This window comes from Lampetra planeri, chromosome 37 (assembly GCF_965212315.1).
Source record: "Lampetra planeri chromosome 37, kcLamPlan1.2.h2, whole genome shotgun sequence".
NCBI lineage: Eukaryota > Metazoa > Chordata > Hyperoartia > Petromyzontiformes > Petromyzontidae > Lampetra > Lampetra planeri.
Window position 1 is genome coordinate 6,658,300 of NC_136143.1, and position 25,208 is coordinate 6,683,507.

The following is a 25,208-nucleotide window of genomic DNA, read 5'->3' on the forward strand; positions in this document are numbered from 1 at the left end:
AGTGGCCATGGTGGCGCATGCGTGTAATTCATTGCCTTGCGGGCAGGGCTGGTGGATCACACACATAGACCCGGGTGCCTGTAGAAGGCAGTACAGCAAGTAGGTTCACATCTCTCTGTATGCAGGGCTTTTGTCTGAGCACTCAGATATGTGTCCACACACGCACTAAAAAAAAAGTACGAGACACATTCAAGGCAGGAAATAAGTATTGAGATTCAGCGATGTAAAAAATACCGTAATAATAACACATATATAAAGTAATCATAATCATATCTGCTTGCTTTGAGTTTTAAAGTTGCAACGTCACAACTCCCCACGTCCCTTTCACTTTATAGTGACAGACGCAAGTTGTTAATACAGATGAGAGAACTCTATAACGTTTCTTTGAAATTGAGCGATGAAATTAGCCCATGTCAGCACCTGACATGAGATATGGCAATGGCTTGAAGAGACCTTTATCCAGCAGTGAAAAGATCAGTGCTGATGAAGTTTGCGACTACCTTTCTCGATAAAATAATTATGCCGACTGTTTGTGGACAGCGTCTTAATGAGATGCGGTCGCATTTAGATGCGATTTAAGTCCACATTGTATTTATAGTACGACGAAAATGACGATGATTGTGAAGGTGATGATTCAACTTTGTGTCTACCGTCTTTGTCTTCTCCATCTCTGCACGTACACAGGTTCTGGGCCGTGAGGTGTATACCTCCAACAACCAGCTCGGCGGCATCCAGATCATGTACAACAATGGCGTGTCTCACACCACGGCAGAGGATGACTTTCAGGGAGTCTACACCATCCTCCAGTGGCTCTCCTATATGCCCAAAGTAGGCAGGGCCCACGCCAGCACCTCACAGCACGGCAGCACACACCGCGGCTTGCATTCGAGAGCGTCTATGTGCAATTCTATGTCAGGACTCATATCTCACGTAAGCGGTGGTTGGGAAGGGAGCGGTAGAGTGAGAGCTGAGGAGAGATGTTGGTGCTGGGAGTGGTGGGAGTTTAGTTATTTTGTACAGGAGCCAGGGTGGAAGTGGTGGTGCAGTGGTTCACACGCGAATTATATTTGTCGTTTAATTTAAATCATTCCCTCATGGCCATCTATAGGTAGTAGATATAAACTCTACAGCTGTACAGTTTTTTATCTACTTGTTAGGACATATGGATAAGAACAATGATCAGGACATTGACAAAGAAAATGGAACACAACTTAGAAATGCTCCAAAAAATATGGAGAAGTGCATGCTTACGATTATACTAAGAGACGGGAAGAGGAAAACATGGTTTAGAGAGTGTATGCGAGTTAGAGATGTAAAATTTGATTGTTAACAAGAGTAAGTTGAATTTCGATTTAAAGCTTTCGTGACTGCAGGGATTCATCTTCTTGGTTCTTTCGGTAAAGTCACGTAGAAGGGAAATAATAAAATAATAAAAATTAAACATAATAAAATACATTTCTCACGACGTTTTGGCCCCAACGCAAGCAGCCGTCCTCAAGTGAAGAACAGGTCTGTCGGAAAGACAGCGTCTGAACGTCATGAGAATTGTATTTTATTATGTCTTATTTTTATTATTTTATTATTTCCCTTCTACGTGACTTTACCGAAAGAACCAAGAAGAAGAGTAAGTTGGCTTCGACAGGACACATTGCGAGAGGGGAATGTTACCCGATGGTTGAGATTCACATACCAGGGGCAGTCACACAAAAGAGATGGAGCAATGAAATAAACTCGTGGGCTGGAGCTAGATGGTTTGTTGCTTCACAAGACCGTGAGATTTGGCGTCGCCTTGAGGATGCCTTCATTCAGTAGTGGATTGATCATGGCTGATGATGATGATGACAATGACAATGTATTTTACATTTCCAGGACTCACGCAGCCCCGTACCCATCCTGCACCCCAAGGACCCCATCGACCGAGAGGTGGATTTCATGCCAACAAAGGCCCCCTACGATCCCCGATGGATGCTGGCCGGCCGCCCGCATCCCAGTGGGTAACGGGTCCCGCTTGGAGCAGGGCCCAGCAAGCACACAACACAAATGATCGAGGGTGCACACGTAAACATTGCGTCACAAATAATAAAATAATTAAAATAATTAAAATAAAACATAATAAAATAATTCTCACGACGTTTCGGCCACAACTTGTCATTCAGACTCTGTCTCTTCGACAGACCTGTTCTCCACCTGAGGATGGCTGCTTGCGTTGTGGCCGAAACTTCGTGAGAATTATTGTATAATGTTTTATTTGTATTATTTTATTATTTCCATTCTACGTGACTACCGAAAGAACCAAGAATATAAGCAGGGTTAAGTCTGACAGTGTGACCTCCACGCATACAATGTGTTGTTGGCTGCTGCGGGGCTATGTGGCCAGTAGAGGGCAGTGCTGAAAAATCCAATGTTGTACTGTAATATGCCCCTATGTCAATAACACCCCCCCCCCCCCCGCTTAATCTTTGCACAGTGTGGCGAGGTCTTCATCCAGCAGTGGGTTGAGGAAGGACTATACAATTATATTTTTAGAGCTATATGTTTATATCATTTTGGCATCTTGATTTGCAAACGGGAGTTCTGCGGAAATAATTGTCTGCTACCCTAATAATGAGGCACAAAAATGTTATGCACCAACTGACGATTAGAGGTATGTGCGTTTCAATTAATTTTTACGTGATGAATTTAAACCCATACATTTTCAAGTTTTAAAGAAATGAATAGCTGCATAGAAGAGAAACGACCACACAAATCATAGTCATGTCCATAAATACTTAATGTAGTGTAATATAAAATGTAGTTTTATGAGCATATACACACATATATACCCATAATGAGTATATACGATTTAATGTATGAAAAACTATATTTGGTTCTTTATATTCTTAGGTTTTTTTCGGTAAAGTCACGTAGGTAAAACATCAAAATTAATGAAAATAAAATAAAAACAAAAATCACGACGTTTCGGAGGCAACACAAGTCTCCGTCATCAGGTGGGACCGTCACAGCCAGATTAGCTGCATCAAGTGAGGCAATGATTCAAGATGTAATCCCTTAAAAGCGAGTTGAGGGGGGAGGAGAGGGAGGGGGGAGCTCATCAGAATATGGTAGCCAATGAATGGAACGTATCGGGAGGGAGGGGGTGCGGGGCCAAAAGGGTGGGCGACGGCGTGGAAGCGATTGTCCCACCTGATGACGGAGACTTGTGTTGCCTCCGAAACGTCGTGATTTTTGTTTTTATTTTATTTTATTTTCATTAATTTTGATGTTTTACCTACGTGACTTTACCGAAAAAACCTAAGAATATGATTCCTTGCAGTCACGAAAGCTTCAAATCTAGAATTTGGTTCTTTATGTATTTATTATTTACTGGAATAAGTGCATTCATGGTATGAGCTACAATGCTTTACTGTAAAAGATTAATGGGCGTGTGTGCATACGTTTAATTGTTGAGGTCTGAAAATAATTGACCATGCATTTGCGTGTGTTTTTACGCATACCAATTATATTGCACTTATCACATTGTAGGCACCTCATGGTATTCTGTGCAATGCATAGCATGGTCGAAACATCATTTTGCAATTAAATGTATAGAACTTAGAGGGAGAGAGAGAGGAATCCAGCCCTTAATGCTTTTGTTCTTAATCTGGATGTGATCTAGGTTTCCTGCCCTGATGTGTAGGTAGCATTGCAAGCACATGTCCTATCCAGTGTACAATTCGCACGGCACAAAGGCAATCACGATCAGTTTGAAATCGGTAGCAGTGGTCTATTTATTTATACATTTTTCGATTCACCAAAACTGATTTGGGGGATAGCGTGTCCTTTGGATCTGTTGTGTCATTGGCTTGTTTATTTTTCTGTATGTTCTCCCCATGGTGCCGAGGTTAAAAGCTGCAAACCTAAATGAGTGTTGGGTTGTCTCGGCTGTGATGTTAATCGGCCTCCGCACACATTGGACCCGCACCTCGGAGCTGAACTTCCCATGAACCCATTTATCAGTGACGGAGCCAGCCCAGGCTGATAGACAATTAATCCCGCTCGTTTTGAGCCGGCGGAGATCATAATACCGTGCCCTGGCATCGTGGTCCTTTAAGGAGAGGCAGATAACGCGTTTGTAATCACCATTAATCGTCGTTTAGCATTTTTATATAGATGTTTACATATCTGCAAGTCCCACTTTTCACACTCGGAGGTTATCCACCCCCTGTATGTTGTTTTCACGATGAAACTTTCTCCCTCCGTTTTTAAACGTCGACGTTTACGGTGTACGCTTTGCCTCTAATGGGCTGGTTATGCCACACTGAAAACAGACGGCAGTTTAAAAAAACATGTTAAATACAAATTTTAAGATGTAATTCTTTTTACCCCTCTGTCTGCATTATCGGTGGAGAGAGATATAAAATTCTCAAAATCGTGTAACCCAGTGCTTGAAATTACACGTGACTGTAGTCTGATTAGAAATATATCAATGTCTATACCAGGGTAATAAATCCTGTAGTTTTACAAAACTGACTGAAAGCACGTAGCAATTCCATGATTAGCCTGCTTTCCACACAATCGGGTGTTATCATTATTGTTTCAATCTAGTTAGTAGGTAGGATTACCTGGCTCAAGCGCCTCAACGTAACATTAAGAAGGAGCTAAGATAGTAATTCGATAGGTATGTCGATAGATAGATTCATAGGTAGACCAGTAGCCAGGATTGTAGATGGGCAATACGTTTGATAGGTAGGTAGGTATACAAGTAGATAGGTAGTCTTGAACATAGCTAGTTAGGTGGGTTGGTAGGTAGAGAGTCAGCTAAGTAGAAAGATGGATAAGTACACAAGTAAACAAATTTATAAGTAGGCAGGCAGACATGCAAGTAGGTAGGTCAGGAGGTAGGTAGATGCATGAAATTCATCAGCTTTGCAATATTTGTCTCCTTACAATGCTCTGATTCGTCTGCATAATGTCATGGCTGGGTTTGAGCAAGTCTTTTTTTAAAGAGGTTTTTTTTTTTATTTAAAATAAATGGTTCCGTTTATTTTGTCACTTCACGAGAGAAGTCCGTTAAAGCCGGTGGCTTGTTATGCGGCTCGGAACCGTTTGCCTAACCGTTGTCATCGCCACTGCCCATCAGATTGGTCCTGTGTCGGCACCCTCACCACCATCTCGTTACCCGAGCCGAAAATGTGCTGCGAATAAAAAATCGTTAACGTTTCTAATTGGGCTCCCTCACCACTTCCGTGACTTAGACATGTATCTTCAGCCGATTTTAACCCCCTTACGCCCAATTTTCTGCGTGTGTGCTCGACAAAACGGACACGTGTCGTGGCACCGTTCGCACTAAAGCGTTGATAGGCAATCGTTGCAGGCAACGGTCACTGACAATGTATATACTCCATAGGCAATTATGGCAACTTGGTAAAATGGCATAGGTTGATTGATCTCTCTCTCTATCTCTCGAGAATTAATGCAGAGTTTCTTGAAAACTGCATGAAATTAACAGTCATTGGTCTACAGAGCACACAACCTAGGGTATTCATGTGACGATCCTAGGGTATTCACTGCCATCCCAATTGCACACTAAGAGGTGTGGCAATCGGAGGAAGTTCAAGATGCATACAAGAGAAGCAGTGATCAGATTTGTCCATATTTAGGAGACTACATTATTTGACAATATACATTTGTGGAGCAGCTGGGGGTGTATAGATGCATCGATTCATCAATCATGATTGATTCTAAAGCTCATGATGCATGCATCCAATAGTGCGTGTGAGGATCAATCTGTATGATTAATGAAATCATATGCGAATAATATGCTAACTTTCCATTTAGGAGAATGGAGCACAAAACGGTATTTGCTTGAAACAATACAAAACACGTTGGCAAATACTGGGAAAACGAATCCACTGTGTAACCGAATATCAGCCCCAAAATTGTAACAATTAATGGAATTACCGTGCGATGGGGTTGAAGTGAATCAGTTCATCCCGAGTGGCAACCATTGCCGATGACGATTGCACACAACGATTGCCCCAAAATTGCCCTAGTGTATCACAGCCTCGAGAGTTTGGGGTCGTGACCCAGACCGGGGTCATGGGGTCTGTGCTGAGTGCTGGGAGAGCAGCACGTGCAGGCGCGTGCGATATCGATGATTTGATAAGCTATTGACGCTGAAGAATTGAAGCGAAGGCGATATGATATCTCGTTATCACGGATATCGAATTTTTTGGGGGGGGCGGTATGTTAGTCCTCGGTCTGAGCCACAGTAATTCCCAGCGATGCATTCAGCCGCAATTGGTGCCGAGTTTATCCACATTCCAATTTACTGTGTAATTTACAGCCGCATATATGTGACTCCACTGCTGGATGAAGGCATCACCGGGCCATGTTGGTCACAGCGTTTGTTTGATTGTTTGATCATACTTGTTCATCAGTGCAGTTAGGTGAATTTGGGTAGGTGGGATGATAACCCAAACTGATTTTGATATCTCTCACCACTTCTCCAGCTGACGTTTTTTACAATGTATTATTTTGTTATGATCAAGAGAAACCTCTGAGAGAATGTCCTTTTGTATAGGGGTTCTTGTTTGAAATCTGTTTATTTAAAGGCTGCCTTTCAGGTTTCATCAACGCATTGACCGCGCGTGACCTCGAGCGCTCATTGTTTCATAAACTTCGACATTTGCATGACAATTATCGGCGTAATTTAGTTTAATCTGCCAGAATTTGATTGTTTTCGTTTTACTATTTAATTAACCGGCCATGCATTTGCAACATTTACATGATTGTGTAGCTACAGAAAAAATCGTGTTTAAATTAAGTGTTATTTCATTAATGCGGGTGTCAGGATGCTGATGTGTGCCAACAGACGTCAGCTTATTGGCATTCGCTTTGTTTGTCTCTTTAGCATCTTTGTCACTCCTCCTCCTCTGCCCCCCACCCCGTGCAAGTTCAGACTTAAGACATTCCTCTTTACCTCCGCTTTATTGCTCCTGAATTTGATCCTGTTTATATGGAAGTCGTTTGGTCTCTTCCCCATGCTTTGCTATATCTTATACTGTTTTGACCATACTGTATGTCATCCTCCATCTCTGTGTAACACCCCTTGATCTAGCAGTACTTAATAGTTCCACACCCAGCACGCCACATCTATCATCCCCCCCCATGGCTGTCGCTGCCAGTCACGTGCCGCCTCCTGCGGCCTACGATTGTCCCGTAAAATATTTTGTGAGAAATTAAATGGGTGGGTGACACGTCTCGTTCCAAAACTTGTGTTGCATTTTTCTGGTTTCCGTCCCGTTTACAGCAAACAAGGAAACGTGGCAAAGTGGCTTCTTCGACCACGGCTCCTTCATGGAGATCATGCGACCCTGGGCACAGACGGTCGTCGTGGGACGAGCCAAGTGAGTCGCACTGTCGCTCCTTCTCTCCTTAGACCATGGGGGGAGCTTGTTTCAGGTTAGAGTTTAGTCCACTCTTTTTTGTCCTCTGGCACATTCGAGTTGTTGCCTGGGGAGGGGGGCGGGCGGGGGGGGGGGCTGTGCTGAGTCAGGCTGTTGTGGGTCAGGAGACACGAGTCGTTTTCCCACTGCAGCAACAGAGCCGCGTCGCTGACGTTGCACGGAACGTCAAGACGCAGCTGACATGGTGAGGCTGTGCATTGGTTGACTCGCACAGATATTACATTCTGTCACACACACACTTTTTTAGTGGCCCAAGGCTCTTGACTGGACACCGTTTTACTCATGTTCTTTTATGTCTGATTATGTTACGTAAATTGAAGGCATCATTATTGCCGTCCCTGGCCCGGCTTGGGCACGAGCTAGATTAAGAAACCAGCGTGGCACAGCTTGATTGGCACTCAGCTAGGTAAATTTTTCGTCTAAAAAAATCCCCATTACCATGGTATACATCTGAGCAGAGCCACCACGGAGCCATATGTACGTACATATGTTGAACTTCATAATAAAGTTTTTGGGTTTAGATCGCGTTATTTATAAATGTGTCGTAACCCTCCACCACCCGACACGGCCAATTAGCAAAAAAGTGTCACGTTGACAAAAGACAAATGGTTCACTACTTTAGCCCACCTGTGTGTTGAAGAGTGAAACCACAACATTTACAATTTTTGAGTACGACGTTTCGCTGGTAATTGCATCCAGCATCATCGGGCAATTCGTCAGAATGGTGTTGAACTTGTTACGTACGGTGCGAAATAAGTTCAACGTATGTGCATACATATGTCCCAGTGCTGGCTCGGCACGGATGTGCCAGTGGAAAATGGGAATAGGTTGTCAGGTGCTTCTGGTATCTGGACCATGGTATTGTAGTGGGAGGCAGTGGGCAGAAAAGTGTTTTAAGGAAGGACTGAAGAAAAGGTAAGGTGACTAAACATAGTGCTTGCCACATTACCTCCTTTGTGTATCATTCCAGCATTAATAGATGCTCAGCATTTTCTGAGGACCTTTGTGTGTGTGTGTGTACACAAGCGTGCGTGCATGTGTGTTTGTTTGATGGGAAGATTTTTCACATTGTGATGCCTGTGAACATGGTTCGATTCCGAGGTACAGACTATGCCATTGGCAATTTCATTGTCTGAACCAGATATGAGCATCCTCTAGGTCGCCTCAGCCTATAGTGAGGTGCAAGAGCATTGAACAGAGGTGAAACCAATTGTACGGCTTGTACAAGTGCAATTGGTGCCCAGCTGTACAGTACAGCCATGGCGTTTGCATTTGAAATTTATTCCTGCGATTTAACAGTTCGGCAAAAGTAAATATGCACTTGCAGACAAACACATAAATGCTACGTAAATATATAAATAACCACGCCACAGACACACAGGCGCACATACATTTTTCACCCCCCCCCCCAAAAAAAAAAATCCAGCAACTGAAAGTCATTCTCTTATCACGGCGCCCTTTGATGTGTAGCATTAAGGACAGCACTGCTGCGACTTGATAAAAGATGGGCGCGCATTGCAGCGTTGCGGCTCTCTCCGACTGCGCATTAAACCCCCTTTTATCCTTTGGCTCGCCCGCAGAGGACCTCCAAACGGCGTCATTCGGAACGCATTAGGAGCCGCCGCTCAAACCGCGCCAATCGTACCCCCTTTGTGCGCGCGTGCGTTTTTAAATTGCCTCATCACAGGCAATTACCAAGCTGCTGCTGCTGCTGCTGCTTCCTCCTCTCGCAACAACAAACCCCGAGCCGCAACGCTTCTGTTGTTCGCCACATTCCGTCCCATTCCGATAGCCCCTAAAACTCCCTCGTCCCTTCTCCACGGCCACTGCAGTGCCAGCCACCTTGCTGCCTTTCTTCTAGAGACCTCCGCTGCTGCTGCCACAACCAACCCCCCTACCTCACAGACTCCCGCCGCCGCCACCATCACCCACCTCTCCATCCCTCTCTCACGTGATTTTGTTTTTCCATTTACTGCACATCTGGAACATTATCTCCATTTCAGAGCAGATATTTTGGTGCTGTCTTCTCACCGTCCTTTGTTGCCTTTTGTGTGTGCGTGTGTGTATGAGTATTTTATTTTTTATAACTCGAGCTGTCGCGATGCAAGGTACGATGATGGCGGGCGGGCAGGCGGTGGTTGGGGGGGAAATGTGGCACGGGCGATTTTGGCCATGGCGAAATTGCTCTGATTTAACTTTTCTTTATATATTTATTTCCTTTTCACGTAATTTTGTTTCTCTTTTCCTGGAGGCGAGGGCCAAAATTGCGGCATCATCATCATCACCATCATTGCACGCGGGGTGCGCCGCTGCCTTTGAGGGCCTTATTTCGCGTGAGTCGGCATGGCCGCATAGAGGCCCGCAGGTCGCCGTGTCAGCCATAATGGGGCCATTAACCCCTGTTGAGAGGGGGCCTTGCCTTCTCTCCGTCCTCTCCCTGCCATCCGCCTGCCGGCAAAGCTAACAGCACCTCATAGGGCTATCTTATTGACAAATGGGATTTGGGAAAATTTCATCCAAACCTGGCTCATATTATGTCTTAGATAGGTAGTTGATGTTTGTTTGGGTGGTTTTTTGAGGTGGGGGGAGGGTTGAAAAGAGCTGAGAGAAGGGTTTTTGAGCTTTCAGTTGTGGGTGCGGCGATTGGCCGTGTTTTTAGGGTTTTGATGGTGTTTCTGTGGTGTCGGGGAAGCCTGGGTCTTAGTTTGATACCGGAGTGAGGTGGTCAGCATATTGGAAAGCCTAATTAGTCTTAATTCACTTGTTAGTAAATCCTGCAGTGGGATATTTCTCCAATTTAATGAATGAGTGTTTGAATGATTGCGTGTGTAAGTGATTTGGTATGTGCACGTGTGCTAGTAATTGTGTTTGTATTTGTGTGTTATGTGTGTGAGTATATTTTCGTATGACTATTTGTGTTAGTCGTGTGTGAGTGATTGTGTGTGCATGCATTTGTGTGTGAGTGATAGATGGGGAGCAGTAGTGCAGCAGTTAGCACTCTGCACTATGAACGTAGCAATCTGAGTTTGAGTCCCGCTTATGGCCAACACCAGTGACGATTATCTGAACCGGTCCTGGGGCTCCCCTAGGCTGACTTAGCCTCAAATGAGTACCTAGTGCAGTGTGTAAACATCACCACTGGGAAAACAAAGGCACAGGTGTGGTGCTGACCACCCGTGCCCACATGTACTGTGCCAGCCTTCATAGGTGCTCGCTAACAGCACTTTCTCCAAAAAGTCTGTTATATCAGGGATCTTTGTTTTGTGTTATTGATCATGTGAGTGTGTGAGTGAATGTGTTTGTATATTTATGCTTTTCTGTGCACATGCATTACCTGCCCATATTCACAAAGACATGTCTGAGAAATGTAGATTAGAATTAAAAAAAAACATAAATAACTCAATTCTGAGTACCACAAATTCCATTGTTCAGCACCCAGGTGTACGCTGTGAGATGCAAACAACGCACACTTTTGTTTAATAGTATTTCTGTTAAGACTTGGCACAATTTATAACTGTAACCACGGGTATAGTATGTACATAGATGCACTGTTATGATGGCAAGGCCACAGTTAATATCCCTACCAACCAACCAGGTGTCTCAGCAGTAGAGCAAGTGGCTCGCAATTGTAAGGTTTGCGAGTTTGGATCCGAGCTGGCGGTTGACTCAGCCCATCATCCCTCTCAGGTTCAAATACTGAGTACCACTTTGTGGGAAAGTTAATAGTCAATTGGCACACTGGAATAATGCCCTCACCAAGAAGAAATCGGAATTTTCAACCGTGGCTCAGGGCTGTGAACAGGAGATGAGCGCTCATTTTGAGCGGGAAACTCTCTGACTTTTTCGACCATCTCTCCCACGATGCGTTCAAGGAAAATAAATGCCCTTGATGTCACCGTGCCCATCTTAATTAATCATACGCTCTGCCTCGCGGAGTTACTTTCTTGCTGAACACGAGCATAGTATTATGTACCGTCAGCATGGACATGAGCATTATTCTGGTCCATCATCCAGCCCCATGACAATTATAAATGCCCAACATTCGTAAACGACTGCAAACGGCAGCAAAACGACAGGAGCGATGTGGATCTCATTATGTACAGTGCAATTACACAACGTCGCATATCCGACAATCATGCATTCATCCTGATCAATTACCTGCCCAAACTCCAGCGCATTGTTTGCGTGTAATTGTAAATTTTCTTTAGATGTTTACAGATCAAACTTCTTCACACAGTAACGTTTTCTCAATGTGGATTTGCTTACGTCGCTTAAGTAGGGTAAAGCATTTCTCCATGTTCAAAGCAGTTTATGTTATTCTTGTCCAGCCACCTACTTTAGCATGTTGCTGGAACTGCCATTTTCTCTTGGCATTCACTTATCCGCACTATACCTCAGTCCCCAGGTATACGCGATATTGTCCAGTAGTTAGCATCAGCTGTTGGATTTCGTTGTTGGTGTTGTTGTAATTTATTGTTGGCCATTCTGTGGCCGTTAAATTGGAGGGGGCATGGGGGTGGGAAATAGCTGTTTTTGTGATGATAAATAAATTTACGAAGAGGCTCACAACTCAAATTGTTTCCCTGCCATCAGCATATAATTTTCTGTGCATGCCACTAAGCCTACAGTAGCAGTTGTTGCGGCTTGTGCAGCTTGTATTGTGGGGAGGAGGGTGGGGGGGTGAAGAATATTCAGGAGATGTCGCGCAACGAAGTCAATCTGTGCATTTTTGAGCACGGCATATGCCGGTTTAATTCCGTCAGCTATTAAAATTACATTTCCATTAAACCCACCAACTGCCTAATAGACCCGGGTGCAGTGGCACTGTGGAAGGCCACTTCATTGCGCTAATGCAGTTCATTGTTTATGTGACACAGTATTCTTTTTAATGAATTGTGTGTGTGTACTATATATGTGTGTGTGTGTAATGATATTTGTAGTTATTTTGAAAGAGGGAGAGTTGGCAGAGAACGAACTTTATTTACAAATAATTAATTTGGCATTTTGTTTATTGTTATGTTTGCGAAAAGTAAATGAATACGTTTAGTTTCGCACATCATACATTGTACTTTGCCATCAAACTATTCAGAGTTCTTAAATTCCTTTTTACCGTTTGACTTACGTGTGTGTGGTGTGTGTGCACGTGATTTCATTCTTTTGCGTTCCATGTATACCATCTCCTTTGTCCTCTTACTTCTTTGTTCTCTCTTACTTCTCTCCATGTATCTGCTTTCAATTGCCTCAATGTAACCTAACCAAAATATGTGCCTCTCATTAGCAGCAATCATAACATTACACCTTCAGACACAGGGTATTCAATGCATGTGGTATGAGAAATTTCATGAATAGATGCATCGTTACTTGCCTGATGTATACACGTACGTGTGCGTACGTGTACGAATGTGCTTGTGATCATGGGCGTGCCTGAATGCACAAGCACACGTGTGTGTGTACCTAGAGTGCATTTGAGGATGCATGCTCACATATATGCCTGTGTACGCATAATAACACTTGTGTTTCACTATGCATTTGTGTGTGGACACACGCTTGCGTATAGCATAGTGGTTAGCGCATTGCGCGATGAATGTGGCTATCCAATTCGATTCCCGCTCATGGCTAACATCAGTGACAAATATTTGAACCAGTCCTGGCCCTCCCCAGGTCGTTGACTCAGCCTTAAATGAGTATCTGGTTTGCGATGTATAAACATTGGCACTGGGGAGACAAAGGCGGCCGGGCAGGCGCAGACAACAACACCCTCTCACGCATCATGCTGACCTTCCGAGGTGCTAGCTCACAGCACTTGCCCCAACAGTCTGTATGGCTTGTACGGGGGATCTTTGTGTATCAACACTCATCTGTGCGTGCGTGTGTGTGTGTTCATGCAACGTAGGCTCGGAGGAATCCCGGTGGGGGTCGTCGCCGTGGAAACGAGAACAGTGGAGCTGGCGATTCCGGCTGACCCCGCCAACCTCGACTCGGAGGCCAAGGTGAGACGCAATCGCTCGTGCAGCCAGGATCACGCACGGGGAGGCAGCATCACTTGCACAGAGAGAGAGGGAGAGAGAGTGTGCCACAGGCACACAGACAGCCCTACAGCAGCCCACCGGGGTTCAGTGTAAAGGTCACGATGCACGAGGGCAATTTTACGGGAGTCTCGCTACCAACTGCCACCAATACCGCACACTGTGCGGTATTGGTGGCTGGGTCTTTCTCCTCGTGGCACGACTTTGGAATACCCTCCCGTGAACTGTTTTCCCAAGTTCTCATAACCTTGCCGAATTCAAGAAATGCATTAACTCTTATTTATTACACCTTCGGTCACGCTGCTTGCTTGTTGTTGGCGGCTTGGCGTTTTGGACCTTCGGGTCTGTGCTCAGCAACTGATACAAAAAACTTGGTACGGCAGCAGAGTTTTGTCCAGCCAGTGACAACCGGGTATGCTGAGAAGTGCATTCCACGAACGTTGATTAGTCAACAGAACGTACAACCTCAGGTAGTCACGTGACTTTTCTGTCTGTGATATGATGGTAAATTGGCATTACAGTTTCCAATGGTACGGATCAGAAAATGGCGCGGAGACAATTTATGGAAGCAATTGACCTCAAATTTCCCTTGATTTTCACGGTCTTTAGTTTGGCTCAGTGTTAAGGATTGAGTATTAGTTAGGGCTATGGGTTAGAATTTAGGTAGAGGATTACGGATTTTATCTTGATTTAGAGTATAGAGTTAAGGTTACTGGGATTTACTGTACAGGTTAGGGTAACGGCTGAAGGTTATGGTTCGATTAAGGGTTAGGTCAGGGCTATCCAAACTGTTTCCCATAGGTCAAATCCTTGCTGACAACTCATTTAATCCGGGCCGTGATGCCACTCAAACTTAAAAATGACCTGCTGCAGCTTCGGAATTAAAAATACAACTCCTATCTCGCTCTGTGATAGCGGTCTTCTGAATACATATCCTCTCTTTCTCTTATCTCTTCTCTGAATACATGTCACTCTTATAGCTATATGTATTTATTGCATGTTTGTAGCCTGTGGATCTCAGTATGTTAATAATTTTAGCCATTAATTCCAAAAGTTTAAACATCCTTGGGTTAGGTATTAGAATTCGAGCTAAGGATTAGAGGTAGGGTTAGGATTAGGAATTAGGATTAGGGCTGAGAGTTAGCATTCATATGGGAGCCAGGGCTGTTGTTAAAGTTCGATTTAGATATTGGTGTTTGGCTTTGGGTTAGGGTTAGAGTTAAGATCTTGGATTATGGCGAAGGTTTAGGTTTAGCCATTAGGGTTAGGACCACAAGTTAGAATATGTATTAAGGTGAGGGCTTTTGTTAGAATTGGGCTTAGGGATAGCTACTAAGATTAAGATTTGGGTCTGGGTTAAGGATAGGTTATGGATTGCGATTAAGGCAAAAGGTTAGTATAGGATACAGAGCTATTGTTAGATTTAGGGTCAGAGATAAGGGTTAGTTTTGAGGTTATGGTCATGGTCATGAATTAGGGCTGAGGTGTAGATATCCTGTTATAGTAAGGGTTATATTTAGGGTTAAAGTGAAGGATTAGTGCTAAGGGTCCGAGTTGCACGAGTCTATTTGCCATGCTGTCTAAAAATGTATCTGTGCTGCTTATTGTTGTGTTTAATGTTTGCAAGCTGTTACATTTTCTCATTACTCTGACAATCTGGCTGCAAATTTTCTCTTGGAACTGCCGCCTCACTGCCAGTGCTGTCAGAACTCACTTGGAAATGAGATGGAAATCTCAGAGGAATATCCAGATTAGAATAAGGTTTTGAAATCTATATATATATATTTTTTTTTTATCTTGGCTTGGGTTAGGTGTAAAGTTTGGGTTAGAGGAAATGGTTTTAATTCTTAGCACTGGCATTATTGCAGTGTGCCAATTGATAGCTTTGCCTTACTTGATTTCATAGATGCACCACCACTGTGCCTTAATCTGTAGGCTATCTTAGCGCACACCCTTCTGCCAATTGTGTAAGGTTTAACATTAAAATTTGAAGTATGAATTATTTTAATAATTTCTGGTATTAAGGGGCACAATCTGCTCCCACATTCAATTCAACACTCCCCCAACTCAGCACACTGAAAAATGTTGTTATAATTTCTCCATACATTTGCCCTCGTGCTTGGTCACATCCAAGGTAATGCCCCTGGGGATGTGAGTCGGTACAGTTTGCTATAGTGGCTTGGCTGGAATTCCGATGGGCCAAGCCAGCACCAACCAGGCCATGCAGCTCGCTTTTAGCGGGCCTGGTGATTCTCTCATCGGATTCCTCCGGTATAAATAATAATTCTGATTCTTTCCTAAGAGAGCTGCACCCTTTCAACTGGGCCACCCTCTAGGAAAGTAATGAAGTCAAGAGAAAGAACAAATGCGTCAGTGGTGTCTCTTGCTTTTGTACATTTCAGGACCATGCTTTTATAATAAAAACATTTTCCAGAATTATTTTTGAATATCATATCATTTCACGAGCTGCAATGCATGTAAATATAACACAGTCCTTAGTAAGTAATATCAAGAAGCACTCTGGAGGCGCAGGTTGTCGGCAACTGTGATAGGGCAACCTAACCCCAAGATTTGCAATCACTTCTGGCATTTTAAAAAAGAGTGGATGGGGGAGGGGGGTGGGAATGAGTAGGGAGTTTAGCTCAAAGAGTGGTAGTAGGAACACAGCGTAAGTAAGCCCGTGTTTATGAGGCCCTGTTTAGACAGGCGAAAACACGTACATACATAGAGAGACAAACACGAAACGCACAGAGAGAGACAGACACATATAGAATTCAGTGTTTTTTTATGTGACACCATCACCAGATGCAGTTTAAAGAAACGCCCAGGAAGAAAGTTTACAATCAGAACCAGTTTAATCCAGCTCGGTTGATGAAGGGCACTTATTTGCTGTTGCTAATTATTATTTTAATGTCCTATCAAACGGGGGGGGGGGGGGGGGGGCTCCGAGCGATATTTTTTTTGGCTGTCACTCAACGTGAGTGTTTGCGTGTGAATCCTGCAAACCTATGCTTCACCGTGCGGCAGCAGCAGTGGTGGTGGCGCATATAAACATTGTTTGTTTCTGTGTACGTTTCTGGGATATTTGTGGCACATTAATAGCGTTGTTGTTGGAGTTAGATGAACTGATTATAAATTAAGCACCGATTCTAGTGGTGGTGTGCAAACATTTAGAGGAGGGAAAACCCTTCTGTAAATTGTCCAATAAACCCATCAAGACACTCTAACCTAGCACTGCTGGGTTACTAAATGCTCAACAGATGGCAGCACAGAAAGTGGGCACATTAACCCATCTGTGCAAACTGTTGAGTGTAAACTTGTATCCACGTGTGCTACAGTTTGCTTCCTGCGTGAAAAATAGTCTTTAAGATTAAATTGGCCCATCATCCCATTGCAAGACATGCCTGCACAGGCATCTTCAGTCACAGGCCTACCTGGATAAATCACTGACATTATGACATGAAATAATCATAACTCTAACCATAACATGTTTTATCTTCATGGCAGCACATAGCTTGGCTTGGCTCACAGATGAGCCATTGTTAACGCAAAATTTGTCTGTTCCCATTACTGTTGTAGTGAGTTCAACTGAGTCGCAGACGCACTTCTTGGAGGCAACACATTTATTAAAACCAACACACGGGGTACTACCCCTGAACACATTAACAACCTATGGTAGTGAACCACCAGGCTGACTGCACTAATTACACTGGAGTTAGCTACGATGGACCGGACCCTGGCCTGGGTCCCGGTCCACGTGTTGGTGACTCTTGTAGAACGTAGAACGTAGATTCTTCAGGATGAACAAGAGCAGCTGGTCCGTCTCGGGAACCCGGCTTTTATCCTCCGTGGCGGGCCTGGCTCCGCCCTTGGCCACGATCACCTTCTAGAATCCTCGAGCAGGTTCTCGACCTTGACACGTGACCACCCCTAGCCCCCTCCTGGGGCCCTTGTGTAGACTTTACCGGTCACGTGTCCTTCGGGGTCAACCAGAGTGCCATGGCCCTTATTAACCCCATTCCCATGGCTGGCACTCTCGCACCCTATCCTGTAGGGGTCGGCACTGCACGCACAGCGTGGTGCCACTCGGCACTGTCGGACAGCGCTCACCGAGCCTCCCTAGGGGCAGTACTGCACCCACATATACGTGGTGCCCGTGATGGCAATACATCCCACGCCGTGCCTCTCGAGAGCTGGCATTGCACAGTGACATCCGCGATGTCACTACACTGTGAACTTAGGATGTTCTGTAATGCATAATTCTTACTCTTACTGTAAACATCGGTCCCAATCCATAACCAAATCCTTGAAACTAATATTTATTCTAACACAAATCCCTTACCCTAATTCCAACAAATTAATGGCCAGTTAAAATGAAACCGTAAAATGTTTAAAATAATTTTCCACAAAATCATTGACAGATGAGACTGGTGATGAAATGGCAGCTGAAAGAGAGAACGTGCCCACGAGGATGAGTACAAAGGAGATAGAGCAATTAGAGATGTTCATGTGCAGGAGTGAGATGGATTATGGCTTCGTAGTGTGATTGCATTTCGATTTAAAGCTTTCGTGACTGCAGGGATTCATCTTCTTGGTTCTTTCGGTAAAGTCACGTAGAAGGGAAGTAATAAAATAATAAAAATAAAACATAATAAAATAAAATAATTCTCACGACGTTTCGGCTACAACACCTGAAGACGGCTGCTTGCGTTGTAGCCGAAACGTCGTGAGAATTATTTTATTTTATTATGTTTTATTTTTATTATTTTATTACTTCCCTTCTACGTGACTTTAACGAAAGAACCAAGAAGAGGGTGATTGCAGATGAAAATTATGTTAGGGAGGCCTTCATCCAGCAATAGATGACTGATAACGATGGTGCAGATGATAATGATGGTGAACTGTCATTTACTCATAAAGGAGAACCTCATAGAGCATTAAATTCTCTTTTTGGTCCTGCGTTGGGATGTTTAGCTGATCCCTGGACATGTTAACGCTCAGACAGCATTACCATAATTTCATTAACTGACCGGTTTATTTTTGCCGAGCCAGCCGCACGGCTCAGCCAAAACGCCCGGGTACAGGAGGGTTTCAGACAGAGGCGTTGCCATCTCCTGCACCCTCTTCACCATCGGTGTGTGTGAAAATAGAACGACACGACTGTGCCGGCAAGGCCGAGCAGACAGATAAAATTAAACGTTGGATTTTGCAGCACCCTCTCTAAGATACCCACCAAACCTGTACAAACCCGAGGTTACAATTTCTTCTCATTTCCCCCAAGTTTATCCCGATAATGCAAGAGACAAAGTATATATATTTGCATCTGTTGCAAAGCAGTCCAACTTTTTTGCATTCGAGACAGGCCCATGGAAGCAGATATCACAGGGCTACCAAAGAGATCCCCTCAAGTGACCTCTAGTCCACACAGTATGTGGTATCACCATTGGAACCTCATTTGCCAGTAAAAAATATGATAATTGTTTTTTTACCCTTCTATCTGGCAACAAAACTGACACCTTTTTTACAAGGAGTCATGTTTGCATAGACCACAATACCTGCGGTCATAATGCAAACAAAAAACATAACTGATAATATATGAACTGTCCTGCAGCAATAATGCAAACAAAAAACATAACTCTGATAATATATGCACCGAGACGCTGTCTCGGGTGTGGACCAATCAACTTCAAGGACAGTGCATATATTATCAGAGTTATGTTTTTTTTTGCATTATGGCTACAGGTGTTGTGGTCTATGCAAACATGACTCCTTGTAAAAAAAAAGGTGTCAGTTTTGTTGCCAGATAGAAGGGTAAAACACCAATTATCATATGTGGTATCACTTACCCACCAACTGCGTATTACAGTCATGTTCGTCACGTGACAGTCGAGCCAGCTGACCACTACTTGAGGAACTCGGTTTAATCGCAGGTGGCTGAAACCTGGAATCTCAGTGATGCCAGCTCAGTCCTCTGACCTGTGACCTCTGAGCCACCCGACAGCCACCACCTAGACGAATACAAAACATAAAACAACCCGCTGTGAGATTTAGCTTCGGTGGGGTAGGAGTCTGTTCCAAGAAGACTTAGCGCAGAGCCCAAATGGCTGTAAAGCTAAACGTCGTGTTACGAGGCTGGTTTTATTTGTGTGTGTGTGTGGCACCCTGAGAACGATTTTTCTGAGAAAAGCCAGTGCGATTCCCGATTGAGATTAAAACGGTACACGGCCTACAAGGGGAGTTTTCAGAAATAGATGGTAAGAATAGCAGTTGTTTGCACACAAAAAAAACAAACGCGGGGTTAGGAAGACTGCAGTCGTGGTGTTGGTGGTATTGGTTTGTTGATAGTTGTTGCATTCAGGCACACCATTACATCTTATGGGATCTCAATGAATTACAATCACTTTAAAACGGCTCTTTTCCTTTGCTGTCAACTCCCTGTTTCAGTTTAAGTTCAAGCTCAAGACCTTCCTTTTTCCCTTCTGCGTGTGACTGATAGTACCTTTCTCCCTATAAAATAAATATGCCCACTGTTTATGGGCAGCGAATTGAAATGCGAGCACATTTCGACACTATGTAAATCCAATTTGCGATGTATTCTACGGCTTTTGCATTCTAAGAGATCGTTACATTCCAGCGAAAGCCACAATGAGCCAGAACTTTTCAGGAGCATTTTGCTTTGAGATTTTTGGCCAATAATTTTTTGTTCAGTATTATTGTTGTTTGTGTGTGAGGAAACTGGGAGTGCCAGGAGAAATCCCCATGCAAACAAGCAGTTAAAACTCAAAAGCCGATGTGCAGATTGGTCATCAACATGCTTGCTTGACTGCCACGCACGGGCACCACCCCATTGCCCCATATGCCAGGTGACTCAAATGCACAACGGCTGAATCTGTGTATGATCCACCAACTCTTGCTTCCACGAGTTGATGAATTTTAGGCGTGCGTCACCACGCCAATTGAGTCATGCAGGCAGAGATAATCATTGCATCTACGGCGGTGAGTTTTGAGGGCACACACGCATAGACGTGGCTGATGTCTGAAAAGGTCAAATAGTGCATTTATTTTGTTCTGAAGCGCTTTGTTGAATATAACCCCGTGCACTTGTTTAGTGTTGTGGTGGAGGCAGGTGATATAATTCTCACAATAATGCAAAAATATATATATATATCTGGAAAAGCCTCACTTAATACATTGGGATATTCGTCAAAGTTGTAATGAATAATTATAGTGTTGGGGTGGAGCTGCGGCACGATGGTGCACACTCACGCTATGGAACCCAGTGACCTGCGTTCAATTTCTGGCCGTTGCTCGCATCAGTCGTGAGCGACGTCCGAATGAGTGCTGGGACCCTTCTTCACCAACCCCAAGTGTGGCCAAACAACTCTCGTGCTCGACACGGTGGTTATTTATCCAGCGGTGGATCGACAGAAGGATGTACTTATTTATTATTGTAATTATTATACTTCTTCTTGGTTCTTTCGGTAAAGTCACGTAGAAGGGAAATAGTAACAACGCTGCGTTGTGGCCGAAACGTCGTGAGAATTATTTTATTATGTTTTATTTTTATTATTTTATTATTTCCCTTCTACGTGACTTTACCGAAAGAACCAAGAAGATGAATCCCTGCAGTCACGAAAGCTTTAAATCGAAAAAAAAAATATTATACTTATTATCCAGGCTGAAGTCAGCTTAGATTACAAACTCTAACCAGATCAAGCACATTCAGGGGAGAGTCTCTGTACATTCACCCGTGCTGCCGGACTAACGGCCACAATCGTGTGTCCCTCACAGATCATCCAGCAGGCGGGCCAAGTATGGTTCCCGGACTCGGCGTACAAGACATCACAGGCCATCAAGGATTTCAGCCGGGAGCACCTCCCACTCATGGTGTTTGCCAACTGGAGAGGCTTCTCAGGCGGAATGAAAGGTGAGCTGTGGGCAGCAGGCTTGTAAAACCTCAGCTTCTCCCCACCCCCGACAATTTGGTGAATTGCCACGAATCACTTCGATTCAACTATCGTTTATTTTGTCTTGGTTTTTTTACCGCCTCTTCTCTTCGTGGCTTTCACGATTATAGCAACGATACAGATATTATAAATGCAGTGCAAATAACGTAACAAGCTTTAAATTGGCTGAATTTGGCCTTCGTGGAAGTCGAGGGATTTTATTAAGAAAACGGATGCACCGGGGAGCATCGCAGCCCCTCAATTAGCCTGGTGTTTCAAGGACACACTCCATTGTACGACAATTCTCGTGCCGTTTTGACCCGAGCCTTTACAGTGATGAGATGCCGCCGCCGCCGCCGCTCCGCGTCTCGTTGCGGTAGACCGGCGACGGGGGCGGCGGCGAACCTCGGCGTCATCGTAAAGCGTGCGATTCACACCTTGAGTTTCTGCGCCGTAAATTAGGGGCCTCCGTCGAGTGCATGAGCACTCCAGTAAGGAGATAAATAAATAGGGGCTCTGATCCCATTGAGGAATGTGCTGCGGTATTGTTTTAAATTGACCTGAGTGACCTTTCTGAGCAGTTTGATGCTCGGAAATTAAATCAACGTGTCAAATGAAGGTTATCGCCAAACTAATTGCCAATGCACACAGAGCTTTGCACTGTCAGTCCTGCGCTGGCAGGCTATTTAAAAATTAAGTGGATGAAAATTAGAACTTATTCCAATTTTTCACCAGTGCGCCGCGTTACGTCGCAAACAATTTATTAAAGGAAAAATAATAAATTAAAGGAAACAATTTTGGGAGAGAAAATAAAGAAATAAAGTAAGAGTGGCGTGCACCGTGCTGTTTGAGGATAGGCTGGGGACTGTTAGTGTTAGTTGTGTGCGTGTAGTTATTTATTGATGAGACGTTCACTGTGAATTGGTCGTGACCTTATTTCAAGTTTAAGAGGTCATCGCGGCCAATGCCATTTATTTCACTACATCTCGCCATGGCTTCCTTCCTTCTGCCAGATTTCAAAGCAGTTGTACAGTCAACACCTAACCCCCATTGTCTGCTTTTACAGTGTTATCAAACTTATATAATTTTACAATAAAACGCCACGGTCTATCCACTTCTGCTATCTCTATCTCACCCAGTCTTGTGATGCCACAATTTATATCACTCGTGTATTTGAGTTTATCTCACCCTTCTGTCTCCACATTTTCAAGCATTGGATATTGAATTGCTGCCCTTTGTCATTGCACTGCTGGATGCAGACCTCCCCATATCGTGTCAGTCATGGTGGCTACTCGACCATGCTCATCACGCTGAAGTATGGTCATTGCAAATATACGGCACAGAAATGTGTGCACTGCTCTAGAACCTCGGCGCCTGAGTTCGATTCCCGCCAACAGCTATCATCAGTGGCACGGGTGCTACGTCTATGTATCTTGACACCCTGGTGGACACCCTTGCAAACGAGATAGATATTCCATCTCAAGGGATTATCCAGGCAACGTACGTTGTCAAGTAATGAATCATCTTCACTTGTTCAGCAACTCAACACTAACCAGCATGGATCAAGTATCATCAAATAGCCCCCATGACCTATAACAGCATGAGTGGGCCCTCATCCAGCAGTGGATTGACACAAAGAGCTCTACATGTACAACCCACGGGGAGGGTGAGGGTGAGGGGCAAGTGGGGCGGACAGTCGGCGCACCTCCGAGGCTGCGGGATTCGCCCTGTGCGCGCGTGTGCGTGTGTGCGCGCGCGCGTGCATGTCCTTCAGATGCCCCCGGCACCGCACGGCAAATAACTTGGCACATTAATGAGCTGTGACCGACAGGAGCCGAGCGGGAGGGAATGCACACACGCACGCCCCTGTGCGCACACGTGTGTGCGCGCGTGTGCGCATGTACGCGTTCGTACAATACTTGGTACACGCATGTGTGCATGCACACACGTACACATAAATGCTGTGTAGTGTCACGTACAGATATTTTGTGGAGCACGTGCATGCACGGATGTACAAACAATACAAATGCAATGCAGATGTGCATACACACACAATACATGGCACACATGCAATACATGTCACACACGTGCATGCATGTGCATTATTACATGGCACATACATGCAATGTATAAATTGTGTCTATGTACAATACACGCAACATTATATATAATAGAGGCCGTAATCCAGCAGTAGATAGACAATGGTTGATGATGACATAAAATACACAGCACGCACGTTATTGGAATACACAGCAGCACACACATACGTGTTTACAGTTGAGAGCACATACAATACACAAAGACAAAGATCCCCCGTATAGCCTTGGCAGACTGCAGGGGCAAGTGCTGTTAGCGAGCACCTATGAAGGCCGGAACGGTATACGAGGGGGTGGGTGGCCAGCACCACGCCCGACCGCCTTTGTCTCCCCAGTGGCGATGTTTACACACCGCACCAGGTACTCATTTGAGGCTGAGTCGACCTAGGGGAGGCCCAGGACCGGTTTAGATAATCGTCACTTGTGTTGACGGTGAGCGGGAATCGAACCCGGGTCGCCGGATTTGTAGTGAAGCGCGCTAACCGCTACACTACCGCTCCCCACATACAATACATAGTATACACACACGCACATTGCAAGGCACAAACACGTAAGGAAACGCGGCACAACATGCATAAACAACACACACTCAACGTGCGCAATTCCACACACTCTTGAAGCACACACAAACATCACACATTTGACATGCATGTTTGCACCCACACACGTGTGCACATGTACAAGCATATGCAATACACATGTACAAGCATATGCAATACACATATAACATACATACCATGTATACACACACACACATATCTTCCTTTCTAGACTATAGGGGCAAGTTATCTTCGCGAGCACTATTTGGGCTGGCGAAGCACAATAATAGGCATTGTGGATAGCACCACACCCAGCTGTTTCTCCCCTGTTCACGAAATATAATTAAGGCGAAGTCTACCTCGGAAGGCCCAGTACAGGTCTAGATAAAACTTGCATATATCCCTGTTTACTGAGATTATTTAATTTGGTTTTACACATCAGCTTTGACCAAAGTATTTCAACAATATATCTTCTACAGGGATGGGTTTATAATTCACATTGTTTCTTGAAATATACATTTCGTGTTGGTTTTCATGATACAGGCAGGTTAATGAAATTGGATGCACTAAACCAGTGTATTTGCCCCAATACAAACAGGTTTAATACTCTATTAACGTTATCCAGAGTACAAATATGACAAAAATGCAGCACCGCCATCATTAACACAGCCTTACAAACACAAGAAGTGTTTGGTTCTGCAGTGACAGTCATAAGAACAATGTGGGCATGTTGGACATAGCAACGAAATTGGCTCTTTTAGAATCGACTTGGAGGGGGGGGGAGGGGCAGGATCGGTTCAAATAATCATCGCTGCTGTTGGCCATGAAGAGGAATCGAACTCGGGCCGCCGGATTTGTAGCATGGTCCAGCTTGCTAACTGCTGCTCACATGTACACACACAACAACAAAGACAAAAGTTCTCCATATAGCCTTATCAGACTGTTGGGGCAAGTGCTGTTAGTGAGCACATGTGAAGGCTGGAACGACACCGTGCCCGGCCGCCTTTGTCTCCTATAGTGGCGATGTTTACACACCGCACCAGGTACTCATTTGAGGCTGAGTCGACCTATGAGAGGCCCAGAACCGGTTCAGATAATCGTCCCTGTTATTGGCCGTGAGCGGGAATCGAACTTGGGTCGTCGTATTCTTAGC

The 25,208-nt window shown here is 44.5% G+C and overlaps 1 protein-coding gene across 6 annotated transcripts in view; it reads left to right on the forward strand.

The window, feature by feature from the left end:
• The window catches only part of ACACA (acetyl-CoA carboxylase alpha), a 208,988-nt gene that overhangs the window by 149,398 nt on the left and 34,382 nt on the right, over positions 1 to 25,208 (forward strand). For all 6 annotated transcript variants that reach the window (XM_078611909.1, XM_078611906.1, XM_078611910.1 and 3 more), the window contains 5 exons: positions 685 to 828; positions 1,870 to 1,990; positions 7,292 to 7,388; positions 13,342 to 13,438; positions 21,266 to 21,401. In XM_078611909.1, the coding sequence (XP_078468035.1) occupies positions 685 to 828; positions 1,870 to 1,990; positions 7,292 to 7,388; positions 13,342 to 13,438; positions 21,266 to 21,401 (595 nt within the window). The remainder of the gene's footprint in view (positions 1 to 684; positions 829 to 1,869; positions 1,991 to 7,291; positions 7,389 to 13,341; positions 13,439 to 21,265; positions 21,402 to 25,208) is intronic.